This window comes from Myotis yumanensis, unplaced genomic scaffold (assembly GCF_028538775.1).
Source record: "Myotis yumanensis isolate MYYU_CA2020_CCGP unplaced genomic scaffold, mMyoYum1.0.hap1 SCAF_19, whole genome shotgun sequence".
In the NCBI taxonomy this organism is placed as follows: domain Eukaryota; kingdom Metazoa; phylum Chordata; class Mammalia; order Chiroptera; family Vespertilionidae; genus Myotis; species Myotis yumanensis.
The window spans coordinates 10304953-10318426 of record NW_027223770.1 but is presented as its reverse complement, the minus strand read 5'-3'; the positions used below and the strand labels follow the sequence as shown (position 1 = coordinate 10318426).

The window sequence follows — 13474 nt, the reverse complement described above, 5'->3', positions numbered from 1 at the left end:
TAAAGGCTGCCTGCTGGAGTGCCACATCCTGGATCTGGGGGCGGGGAAAGTACTGGGATTGATTAGTAATGTCTGCCACAGATCAGCCATGGAGAACTAAGTATTGGTCAGGTCTTGAGATGGAGACATCAGAGGTCGAGTTTGGAAAGGCCTTCCAGGCGGCCAGAGACTGAAGGGGTGAGAAAGGAGGGAGGGGAAATAACCATGTGCACTTAAGGGGAACTTTGGAGATGCGCCCCGAGGGTTAGGAGTGGACTGTGGCTATGAAGACCTGTGGTGTAGTGGCTCTCCAAACTGGAGGTCTCTGGGGAGACAGCAGCTTAGAGAGCACACAGGCTCTGGATGAAAAGAGACTCAATTCAAATCCTGACTCAGCCACTTATTGAATGTGTGACCTGGGACATATCATTTAACCTCTCCGAACCTCAGTTTTCTCTTAAGTGGGGGAAGGCTATTGGAGTGATTGTTGAGTGAGGCCTGACAACAATGACCCACTCCTTGCAGGACTCAGGGGTGGTGTGCACACAGTAGTCTGTGTGAGTGGCACCTCCTGGCGCACCAACGTGAATGGTGTCCTGGAGCTGTGGGACTTGGCAGCCTGGATAAGGAAACGGGGGCCCAGAGAGGTATGCCAGTTACCTAAGTCACACAACAGAAATGGGCTGGAGCTCAGGTCTGTCTGAGTCCACAGCCCAAGCCTGGAGCCAGCATGCCCTCCTGCCCACCACCAGTTTGCCAAATCTGGAAAAAGGTTTATCTGTGACTAAACTGTGGGAGATTGCTTAAGCTGCCACTTCCCCATGTGGATTTCCCCACAGGGATATGTGGCAAAGGAGCGCGTGCCTGTGCAATCCCGAGCACGGGGCCTGGTGCACAGTGGAAGTCACTCAGAACAGGGAGGAAGAGGCTGGCTGGGAGGTCGAACCCCACTCGGAAGCTAAGAAGGCACCCCTAAAAGAGAGAGGGTGACAGCAGCATTTGCAATGGAAGAAAAGCAGATGAGTCTTCAGCCAGTATAAGGAGGTAAATCTGAGAAAACAGATGTGGGGGTGAGAGGGCTGCCCAGCTCTCGAAGGGGCTGCTGGAGTATCCATCTCCAGGTGCGTCAGTCAGTTAGGGTCCCATAGGAGGCATGGGGGCGGGGGGGACTGATGAGCATTAATGCAGGGGCTTGTAACAGAGCTGTGGGTAGGGGAAAAGGGAACCAGCAGGGGATGGTGGTGCTCCTGGGACTGGCAGGAGCAGGGAACCCCAGTACTGAAAGAGCAAGGGGAGAGGCTGTCCTTGAATTTGGCAAGAGCTGTAGTCTTGAGACAGAAGCTGGGCTGTAGGTAGAGGAATGCAGCTCCCATTGGCCAGGCTGCCTGCATCCACACAGCATGGGTGCAGCCCCTCAAACCTCACGGACTGGAACTGAGAGTCGACAAGGGAACAGGGATGCTCTTACTGTGAGAAAGCAGGAAAACTGGACACATGCTTATCATGTGGCCCTGAGCAGGATGGTTTCAGAACATTCTGGCCACTCTCACATTCTTGGGTGACCATTGACTCAATCAGCTTTTATCTGGGACATTAAAATTATGTGGAATACGGTGGCACTTTCAAATGATGTAAATTCAGGGCAGGATGGCTGCTATGTTCAGGCCAGAGATGTTCTCAGAAGGTGAAAAACACACCATTTCCAAACTCCCTGCTGTTATTAATCAGCAAATGTCTCAGGAGCAGGTGTGCATGAGTGAATTTTGGGGTCATGCAGATAATCCAGTCTGGCCAGGCTGAAGCAGGTGACCTGACTCTCCGCCTGATCCTGAGCCATTGAGCTGCTGGGTAAGGGGATTAATCTAAATCTCTCCGAGGAGAGAGCGGTTTTTGAGAAAGCCTGGGACCCAAGAAATGAAAGTTGGACTTAGTGACCTCAGGCTTGCTCACTGGGATAATTTAGAAAAGCTGCAAGTGTGGTTGAGACCCCCTGGGATGTGGGGGTGGAAGACAGGGAGCTCAAAGGGGCCTGGAAGGAATGGGAATAGGAACTCAGGGCGGGGGGGACTGGGGTGAACTGGGAGTTCATGCCCTTCTCAAGGGGGCAGTTAAGACCCAGTGCTGGCTGGTTGTCACCAAATAGACCCAGCTGGGCTGGATTTGGGTCCTGACTAGGCCTCTTACTCATTATGTGACATTGAACAAATCACTTCCCCTCGCAAGCCTCAGTTTTTTTTAATCTGTAAAATTGGACAATAACAGGACTCACCTCATGGAGATGTCCTGAATGAATGAATGTTCACAAATTCCTACAACAGTTTCTGAAATATAGTAAAAACAACTATATATGAAAATTTGCTAAATAAATAGGTAAATAAGAATGTAGGTCCTTTATTGCCAGATCTTCCCATCTTTTAAGGGAAGTAAATTTGGAAATCCAAGTTTTAATAATCATATTATTGACAAACATTTGGGCAGTTTAGAAACACCTTAAATATTGACACAGTTTTTAAAAAAATATATTTTTATTGATTTCAGAGAGGCAGGGAGAGGGAGAGAGAAATAGAAACATCAATGATGAGAGAATCATTGATCGGCTGCATGCTGCATGCCCCACACTGGGGATTGAGCCTGCAACTAGGGCATGTGCCCTTGGCCAGAATCGAACCTGGGACCCCTCAGTCCGCAGGCTGACGCTCTATCCACTGAGCCAAACCGGCTAGAGCGATACAGCTTTTTGAAGTACATGCTGTTATTACCCCCATTTTACAGATGGGGAAACTGAGGCACAGAGCATTCACATAACTTGCTCTAAAGTTACATACTAGCGAGTGGTAGAATTGGAATATAGGGTGAGCGACTGTCCCAGTTTCAGCACTGGAAGTCTCATGTCCCAGGAAATGCTTCCGTCTGAGAAACCAGCCTGGTGATCACCCTAGATCAGACCTGATCAGTGTGGCTCCAGCTTTCTGCTCTTAACCACTGTACTCTCTTTTCTCTTGCACGAATGCTTCTGATATCTAAATATTCCCACTATGGGCTGATTGGCAGTTCCTGAAAGAATCTGATGTTCCATGGCATCGGACTTCTCACTTGTTCCAGAAATGTGCCTCGGGCATGACCCACCATTAACTCCATTTCTAGCCCCTCTCTGGAAAATGGGGGGTGGTGCTGAAAATGCCAAGCTTTTAATCTGGTGACTAGCCTCCAGGAGTCACCTCTTTTGGACAAACGACACTCCAGGAAATTGCAAAGGATTTAGGAACTCTGTGGCAGGAGCCAGGATCAAAGATCAAATATAGAACAAAAGATGCTCCCAGTGATAACTCCATATGGTGCAGGTGGGTACTGGAAATATCAGCGGGAACACTTTGTAGAGCAGATGATTGTCTAACCAGTGTGCTGTACCCCTGAAACCAATACAAAATAATGTTGAGTGTAAACTGTAATTGAAATGATTTTAAAATTTAAAAAAAAAAGATGCTCCTAGTGCTCTTACCACTTAGGAAATTACAAGGTCTTAGGAGCATCCAGGGCCTTCTCTGCCCCTCTCCCCCTCCCTCCCTAGCTCAGCATTCTTTACCTGTTCATAATCTCACTCAGCGGGTGGGGGGAGGATCAGGACCAGGAGAGAAAGATAGCACAGATAGGGCGTGGGGAGGGTCCAGTTATTTACTTTTTCAAAAAAGATGGAAGCATTTGGCCCTGCTCCTGATGCCAAATTGAAATTAATGCTGGCTTCACTCCCAGGCTGGTTCCCACCCCATCCGGAGGGCAGAGTGTCTACAGCATTGAATCCAGGAAGGTCACTCGGTTGTCACAGCTTGTCACTGGGGAAGATGGGGAGGAGCTGTGACAATCGAGGCCCAAGAAGAAAACTGAATACAGCTCAGATGGGCCAGGGGACTTTATTTATTTATTTATTTTTTATTTATTTATTTTTTTAATATTTTAATAATTTTTATTTCTTAAAGTATTACAAAGAGTATTACATATGTCTCCTTTTTCCCCCCCCTTGACATTCCCCCGGCCCCTACCCCCCGCCCCCCCCGCCCCCTGTCTTGTGTCCATTGGTTAATCTTATACGCATGCATATAAGTCCTTCAGTTGGTCTCTTAATCCCCCCCCCCAACCCTCCCCAGGCTTCCCACTGTAGTTTAACATTCTGTTCAATGTTGCTCTGCTTCTGTATCTACCCCTGTTCATCAGTCCATACTGGTCCCCTTTATTTGTCCCAACCTCACTGGAGTAGTCTCAACCTCACCAGGGCCGTCTGAGCCTCACCAGGGCTGTTTCAACCTCACCGGGGCCGTCCCTACCTCACGGGGGCCGTTTCAACCTCACCGGGGTCGTCCCTACCACACCGGGGCCGTTTCGACCTGACCGGGGTTGTCCCTACCAGACCGGGGTCGTTCCTACCTCACGGGGGCTGTTTCAACCTCACCGGGGTCGTTCCTACCTCACGGGGGCCGTTTCAACCTCACCAGGGCCGTCCCGACTTCACCAGGGGCCAGGGGACTTTAAAGAAAGGACTTCTCCCAGAGGGTGGGCAGGGTTCTGGCATCAGAGGGGAGTGTGAGGCACCAAGAGATCGGCAACAGAGGGAAGCCATCACCACAGGAAAGGTAGGAAGAGGCAGGAGAAGGAATGGGTGTGACAGAAGCACAGTGAGGGCAGGAGCTGGGGTGAGGGCCATCTGGACAGGAGGTATGCAGCTACCACCAGAGACTCCATGCCGAAGCAAGGAACTCAAATCCCTGCCACTGGGCCCAGGTACCTCTCAGCTCATGGGCTCTGTGCACCAGACAGTCAACCCGCACCTCTGTCCCACATCTCATTGGCCACCTGAGGTCTCAGACAGGCTCACTTTCTATAAGATTCAGTGTTCTTCACTCAATTCGGGAACACAAACCAGGATTTTCCTAGCAAGGAAGATGTGAGGGAAGGGCTTTGTGTGTGGCCAATCTTTGAGCAGGTTTATACAGAGGAAAAGTGGCTGCCCCAGCCCCGACTTCACACAGTTTCTTGCTCTAGTGCCTATTAATCAGTCTTTTGTTTCCCAGGAAATTTTGTGTCCAAATTCCATTTCCTGGGAAAGAAACTCTGATTGGTCTAAACTGGATGAGGTACTCTCTTCTTGTCCAATCAGCCAAAGCAGGAGGGAGGACTGGGTGACATGACGAGCCAACGTGGAGATTAGACCACTCACCAGATTCTGGTCAAGGCCATGTACCTCGGTTACAGGCTTGATCCTCGACCCTGGTCGGGGCGCATGTGGGAGGCAACCAATCGATGTGTCTCGCATCACATTGATGTTTCTTTCTGTCTCTCCCCCTCCCTTCTACTGTCTCTGAAAATCAATGGAAAAATGTTCTCCAGTGAGGATTAAAAAAAAAAAAGCATTGTGGAAGAAGTCAGAATCCTGTCAGACCGTCTGACCCTTATCTATGGATTAGTACTATTCTTATCTTGAATGCCATAGGTGGGGGTGAAATATTTCACAATCTTTTCAGGTTTTAAAGTTCTTAATTTGGGCCTCTCAGTCTGAAGAAATGAAGGCTCAGGGAGGTCACCTGACTTTTCTAAGCACACAGCAAATTAGTGGCGGAGGCAGGACTAGAACCTGGAGATCTTAACACCTTGTCCAGTGTTCTCTTCATTATATCACTATGCCCTCCCTGCTGGTGTCCCATTTTTTGAGAATTATCTTCACAGCCACCTGATCATGCTCCTGGCCCAGGTGATGAGACCAACAGTGGACATCAGATCCAGACTGGGTGAATTGGATTCTCTTTCCTGGGAAGTTGAGATTAGGACACGGATTTTTAAAAACGAGGCTCAAATGGGAACTCATGAGAAGCAAGCTGATTGGAAGAGGGGAGAGCAGAGAAAATAGTCTTTAAAAATAAGAGGCCAGGTTGAAAGAGCAGGTTGTTCCAGAGAGAGAGAGAGCTGGAGAGAGGAGCTGCCTTCTGACAGCTTTCTAGTCCTTGGTTCTTGTTCCTCCGGAGGATCTGCCTCCCGCTTACATGCAATAATGTAATTATTTTTACATGCAATAATGTGTTCATATAATTTAACATGTTTTTGGCTGCAAGTAATAGAAACCGAAATCCAGACGGTCTTAAACATTAAGAACACGTATTTGTTCCTTTAACAAGTACAAAGCCAAGGTGAACTTCAGACATGGTATGATCAGAGTTCCAGCTACATCATCCTGCAATTCTCTCTGGACTCTTCCCTCCACAGTGTGTAGGCTTTGATCTCACACTGGCTTTCCTCATGATTACAAGAAGGCTGCTAGCAACAACAGAGGCCATATCCTTCCTTGTTCCCATCCATAGAGCTAGAAAAAGCATCCTCCCTCTAACCCCGGACTGTAAGTCCTTCCTTTTTATCTGATTAAGCCACTGTCAGTTATGTGCCTATTCCTGGACCAGCTGCAGTCTGTATGAGAATGCTGTGCACAGATGGGTCCTAAGTCCAATTATTGGCAAGGGGTGGCTGTGATTGGCTAAGAGTGATCGAGATCTATTGTGTATGTGAAACTTCTCCTGGTCACATATACTGAATGGGAGAGGGATGGTTACCTGAATTAAATTGGGATCTTCTAGGAAGGAGGAGGGGGGAACAGATACTGAGAGGCAAAACACACACACACATCATTTTGAATAATATCGAGTGAGTTTCTGATCCTTGTAGTCAGAGAGTCCCTTGGACAATCAACTTGCTGGTCTGTGGCCAAATGCCTTTGCCCAGCCCCTCTGCAGCTTGATTCTAATTTCCTCCTCCATTCTGTAGACTGTGCTATCGCCAACATTTCTCACCGCTGGCTCATCATTTTGGCAAGCTGGCATCGCACTCTGCTCTAAGCCCTGCTGATGGAGCTAAAGATCCCTTTAGCAGAATTGATTCTGGCATGTTCTAATTTTAAAAGCCTTGCACTTCTCTGCATGGGGGATGCTGAAGCCGGTGCCCATAAAGACAGAGAGAGTAAATTCTTCTGAGGAAAGCCTATTTTTAACAAGTCCTGAACCTAATTGAACTTAATCATCTGTCGGTTGTTGACACTTGAAATGTGTGAGTCACTGAGCTATGTATGGAGTGGCCCATCAGACAGATGGGAGATATCAGCTTCCAGAAGAACTGTTCAGGTTTGGAGCTGTGGCTTCACTTGGGGTTACGGTAAAGCATGGAGCTCTAGAGACAGATAGCTGTGGGTTCAAATATCGGCTCCCCCACTTACTGCAAAAGTCAGTTTATTTCTCCAAGCCTCAGTTTTCTCATCTGTAAAATTGGGATGGTTACACTTGTTCCAAAACACTTGTGAACCTTGTGAAGGAAAGGCTCCTAGTGATTAACTGGGCACAAATTCATAACCTGAGTCTGCCAGTCATTGCTCACAGAGGCCTCTCACACATCCTGCATTTCAGGGAAAAGCCAGAGACTGAGCTATCAGCCTTTTGCTGTGTTCCTGCCAGCTCATAAGGGAACTCCTGGCATCCTCTTTCCACCAATGGGCTGAGACCTGCTCCCTCCAATCGGAACTGCTCTGACCAATCAAGACAGTGCTTTTTGGACCAATCAGTCTGTGCAAATTTGGATTCCTCACTTGCATGAAATGGACCAATCAGGAAACAGAGTGGGAACTTTTAAAAATATATATTTTTATTTATTTCAGAGAGGAAGCGAGATGGAGAGATAGAAACATCAATAATGAAAGAGAATCATTGATTGGCTGCCTCCTGCATGCCCCACACTGGAGACCGAGCCCACAACCCAGGCATGTGCCCTTGACTGGAATCGAACCCGGGACCCTTCAGTCTGCAGGCCTATGCTCTATCCACTGAGCCAAACCCACTCCCTGGGAACTTTCACTATAAAAAGCGGGTTCTCCCTTGTGTGGGGAGAGCATGCTTTTGATTTCCTCTTGAAGCTATGTTTCCCTGGGTTTGCAAACCTGAATAAAGATTCTCCTTTTTCCGCACTTTTGTTGACAACTCCATGTGAGTCATCAAGGCATGAAATGGGGCAACTTCTACTTGGCATTAATATGCATAAATTTCCTTGCAGAAATGTTAGCACATTTGATTTGGGCACGTTGCTCAATCCTCATAGGTAATATACTGTCACACGAACATCCTTATGGTTACAATAGGGCTGCCTATCAACATCTAGGGCACCGTGCTTTCTTGTGCACCATATTACATTCCTGAAACCAACAAGTATGGTAAGTCCTAAGACACATTTGTTCCAAGAGTTTAGGCTTAAGAGAATGGCATCTTAGTATGACTGAACTACAGTTCACTCAAGGGGCTAGGAGGTAGGGTAGAAATCACATGAAATCAAAATTGCCATAGAAAACTAGTACCCCCCTCCCCCCAAATCAATTTCCTTCAGCAGTGTGGCTGGTTCTTGAGTTAGGCCCAGAGGATGTGGTCGTGGTCGGCTTGTATTTCAGGTGTATTTGCGTATAAAAAATGTTTATCTTTTAAACCAACAAACTCGGTTAGGCCCGTGAAAAATGCTCGGGTCAGACTGGGGTTCCCCGTGTCATGCTCACAGATGGGAGTGGGTGCTCCTGAAGAAAACTGATGGGCAGATCACCCTACACGGGTGATGTTCTCTTAAATTCTCTCTTGAGTTGGTGCATGTAAAGCAGGTAAGAATGCCTGAGTGTGAGAGGGAGGCGGGGCGGTAAGGAGAGAGTGAGTGGAGAAGCCAGTGAATGAGCCTGTCAGTGGCCGATTCAGGGAAGGAGAGCAGAGCATTGATTGAGTCAATAAGTTAGTCTGGTTAAGGGGTCGCTGAGGAGTATGTCGTCCCCACGTCCCCCCAAAGCTTCCCAATCACCCGCTGTTCTGTGACCCCCACCTGTGGGCCCTGCGCCCTTCCAGTGCGTTCCAGAGGAGAACGCCCGGCTGTGCGGGTCACAATGGCGCCTGTTCCAGGGGCCCGAGACGCCCGGACCCGGGGCTGCGCGAGCGAGCGCAGCAGGTAATCCCTTCGGGCGTTGCCCGCGCGCGAAGGACACACAGCTGCAGCGCTCTGCAGGCTCCCAGGTAGGTTTCCAGCCCGTGTGGCTGCACCTGCTGCTCCACAGCGCCCCCTACTGGGTAAAAGCAACGACGTCGTTGTCCCCAGCCCACCCAGACTTTGGGTTGCCCTAACCTTGGAAATAATCATGGCCCCCTTCACTTAAGCATAAATGAGAGTGTGTGAGATGACTCCAAGAAAGTCCCACAAACTTTCATTTCACCCCATAAGGATCCCCTAACTTTGATTTTAATTTGTGGGTGTTCCTGCATCCCTGCTTGGCTGGTGCCCCAAGCTTCTGGTTAACATTCCACCAGGTTAGGCAGCCCTGGCTCTGTTTCTCCAGGCTCCTCTCTCAGAACTGGCATTTATAACCCACGTAGTGGCTTCTCCCAGGGGCCTGCAGAGCTCTTCATGATCCAGGCTTTTCTTTTACCAGTAAAGGCAGATTGTTAAATTGTAGCAGCGGAGGAGGAGCAGGCCTCCCCTACCCCAGCTAATTAAACATTAGACAGTAAAGATGCTATCTACCTAGGAGCAGAGTTCATTCAGTCAAACAGCATTTGCTGAGAGTTTGTCATGTGCTCCACACTACAGACACTGTAGTGGGCAGACTGAGGCCCGCTTGCCTGGCTCTCCCTGGCCTGGACCTTTGGATTTCTCAGCACCTTCTATCACACACACTGCTCCCCAGAAGTGGGCAGCTTTGAGGTTCTTCCCAGGAATTGCAAACTCAAATTCCTGCTGAAATGTGGAATTGGGGGTGGGGCACGGGGGGGGGGGGGGGGGGGGGGAGTTAGACAGTAGGGAGGAGTGGAGCCTGCAGCCAGGAGAGTGAGTGCATGACCCACATTCTCATTTTAAAACACTGTCTACTAAGCAGAACTGAAGGCACGTTGAATTTGCCCTGTAGGCCTTGAGTTTGAGACCAGTTAATGAGAGGGTGGTGCGGCTGGGGCCAGGATAGGCGTGGGACTCTCTGAAGCCCTCTTTGTGAGAATGGGGATAGATTTGTTTGCAGGACTGGGCCCAGCCCAGAGGGCACAGAACGGGAAAGGCCTATCTGGGCATCTGGGAACTGGAGAGAAGCCAGTATCCTTGGGGAGCCTGGTTCTGTGTGTGTGTTATCTCCAGCTCCTGGAGAGAAACACAAAACATGCCAAGTAATTCAAGGGCAAGATGCACTGATACTTGAAAGATCCTGATTCACAAACAAGCTACATTCATCAAACACGTGCTATGTGCTAGCCACTGAGCTAAGAGCATTATATGCATTATTTTCTGCTGAGGGTGGATGTGGGTATCCCCATTCTACAAATGAGGAGACTGAGGCTCAGAGGGGTAAAATCTCATTTTCAGTGAATGTCAGGTTGACTTGAGTCATGCTTTTAGAAAGGCGCATTGTAGGTCCACTCAGGAACAGAAACACCCGCGAATCTAGAAAAGCTCCTGGATGATGTGCAGTTGGAGCTGTCTGAAATTCCAGAGCTGAAAGAGATCCCAAAGTGAGTGTCCTTTGCTCAGACCTTAGCGGTCAGGTGAATCCTGCTACAGCCTCTACCCCAACCTTGAAGGCTCTCCCAGAAATAATCAAGCTATGGAACCATTGTCTTTACCCCATCTCCCTGCCTGTGGGAATTTCCCAATATTCGATATTTTTCTCCACCTATTATTTACCAAAATTCAGTTAGTCCTCAAACCCTCTAGAAACCCTCTAGATTAGAACATCTCAGGGAAAAGCCAGAGATTCTGATATTGTTAGTCTCTAACAGCTGCTTGGAAATCATTTCCAAGGCAGTGGATTATGTAAGAAAGGAATGCTCTAGGCTGCAATGAACAAAGTACTTGGTAAGAATGCCTCAAACCATAATGATACTTATTATTTAACCCGAAGCCTAGAGGTAGACAGTTCCAAGAATGCTGCGGTGGCAAACGGTCAATCGGACCTAAGTTTCCTCCCATCTTTCTTTTTTGGTCTCCTTTAATGTGACAGTATATTTCTCCTCATGGTCACAGGATGGTGGTTGCTGCAGCACCAACCATCATGCCTTCATAATCATTTCCTAGAGCGGAAGAGAGAAGAACACGGACAAGCTCTTTCTGTTCCAAAGGAATAGAAATAGATTTCTCCTTTTGTCTAATTGGCCAGATCTGGGTTACATGCCCATTCTTAGACCAATCACTGACAAACAGGAGGTGGTGGGTGGGATCATCCCCACAGGGACAAAAAATGACCAGGAGTGGGGGGTGCTGTGTATCTAGGAGACAGAGAAATTCTGGACACTCCTCAGACCCTTATAAACAAGGGACTTTCACCACAGGAAACAACCCATGTCATACCAGCCGCCAATTACTGAGCACTTACCACGTGCCACGCTCAGTGCCTAACACCGTGAACAACCTGTGAGGAGGCTTCTAGAATTTCTGTTTTCCAGATGAGGAAACGGAGGCCCAGCGAACTGAAGCAACTTGTCTAAGGTTAATAAGTGGCTGAAGAGGAATTTTTGCCGAGCTCTGATGATTGACACAACCGCTGCTTTACGCTGCAGGGGACCCCTCCGTGGGTAGCAGAGCTAGTAGTTTCTGCCTTAGGAATCTAGCCCCTGAGGTCTGGGAGTTGGGGTGCAGGGGATCTCACAGCCCTGGAGGACTTGTAGGGTTAACATTGTCTCCCTCTCCTCTGAATACCTACAGACCAGGGGGTCCCCCACAGCTGAAGCTGGGCGAATCCTGCTCAAACCCCACCAGGGGACACACTGCCCTGATGCCATTTGCCCCTCTTCTTTGGGAACACAGGGAGCAGGAGGGTAACCAACATGCTGGAACCATCTGCCCAGCTCCTAATAATAAATCCTGAGAGGAACAGGTTTCAGGCAAACATTGCTTAAAAAAAGGAAGAAGAAGAAGTCTCTTTTCACACCCGGGCAGCCATCTGCCGTGTCCTCCTCATGTGCCAAGCTGGGGAGGTGGAGGGGGCGGGGCGGGCGGGGAGAGGAGAAGGTTACTCTGGGTCCTGCACCACCAACAGGTGTGGCTCACAAGTTCTCTCCCTTTTGCCTCTGTGGGCAGGGCACTGCGGAGAGAGGAGGGAGCAATCGCTGGCTGAGCAGAGGGAAAGCACAATTCCTTCAAGATGCCGATGGTAGGTGGTCATAGCTCTCATGTAGACAGGGCTTGCTGTGGGTTAGGTGCTGTGCCGTCCAGTGTACACATCTCAACTCCTTGAATCCCGACCACACATTTATGGGTGCCCTTTTGTAGATGAGAGACGAGAGGCTCAGAGATGTGATGTGATTCACCCAAGGTCATCCAGCAAGGCTGCCTCTTCAGTATGCAGCAATGGGGCCTAGCTTCCCTCCATTCTGGCAACCTGGGGCTGGGGGTGCTTCCCATGTAACAGATAAGCCGCTGACATCACTCAAGGGTGATCTTCCACCTCCAGCCTTGCTCCAGGCACCCTGTCCTCTGCCCTGGAGCTGAAATGTGGGCATCTCTGGTTACCTAACCTGTTGCTCATGCCCTCTCTGCCTCACCCAGTCCAAGAAGATCAGGAGAAAAGACTCCGAAAATCCCCCGGAACCTACAGAGAAGGAAAAAGAGCAGCTGGCTGAGGTGGAGCTTCGGAGGCTGAGGCAGCAGTTCCGGAAGATGGTGGAAAGTCGGAAATCCTTTAACTTCAGCTCCCAGCAGAAGATCTTGACTCAGCAGTGAGTGATGGTTGGGGCTTTGTCCTAAGTGAACTTGTAAGAAAGTTTCACGTGGCTTGCCCTCTCATGGGGCCTTGGGCCAGGGCCCTACTTCTGAACCCAATCTGAGGACCACTTGGGATAGCTTCAGTGGGCAGGGGGAAATTATTCTCAGAATCCAGTGTGTCTCAGGGACTCCAAGGGGAGCAGGGCATCCATGTCTTAAGGAAGGACCCAAATGAGAAACCATTTCTGGGTCTTGTTTCTCTCTATCCATGGGTGTTTTCTCTGAATCTCAGCCACGGCTGGTGGGAGATGGCTGCCTCCAACTCTTTCTTTTTTTAAAAAAATATATTTTTATTGATTTCAGAGAGGAAGGGAGAGGGAGAGACAGAAACATCAATGATGAGAAATAATCATTGATCAGCTGTCTTCTGTATGTCCCCCCCCCCCCCCCCCCCCCGGGGATTGAGCCCACAACCTGCGCATGTGTACTGACTGGGAATCGAACCGTGACCCTCTGGTTCATAGGTTGACACTCAACCACTGAACCACACTGGCCAGGCTGCCTCCAGCTCTTGAACTACCAAAGGTCACACAGAGAGACTGTGGTGAATCAATTCCAACCCCAAATTCCCAGGAGAGAGAGAATCTGATTGGGACTGCTTGGGTCAGATGTCTACTCCTAGAACAATCAGTGGTGGCTGGAGGTGGTGCTGAGGCCTAGGACACAAGATGGCTATAGTTATCATTCCCATGGTCCTAGCCCTGGA

General features: G+C 49.1%; 1 protein-coding gene across 1 annotated transcript in view; it reads left to right on the top strand.

Annotated features, from left to right (window-relative positions):
• Positions 1-866: 866 nt before the first annotated feature.
• CCDC63 (coiled-coil domain containing 63) overlaps positions 867-13474 on the top strand; it is a 37141-nt gene continuing 24533 nt past the window's right edge. The window contains 3 exon segments of the mRNA XM_070400147.1: positions 867-1023; positions 12085-12157; positions 12553-12722. Of these exon segments, the coding sequence (XP_070256248.1) occupies positions 12149-12157; positions 12553-12722 (179 nt within the window). The 5' untranslated portion in view covers positions 867-1023; positions 12085-12148.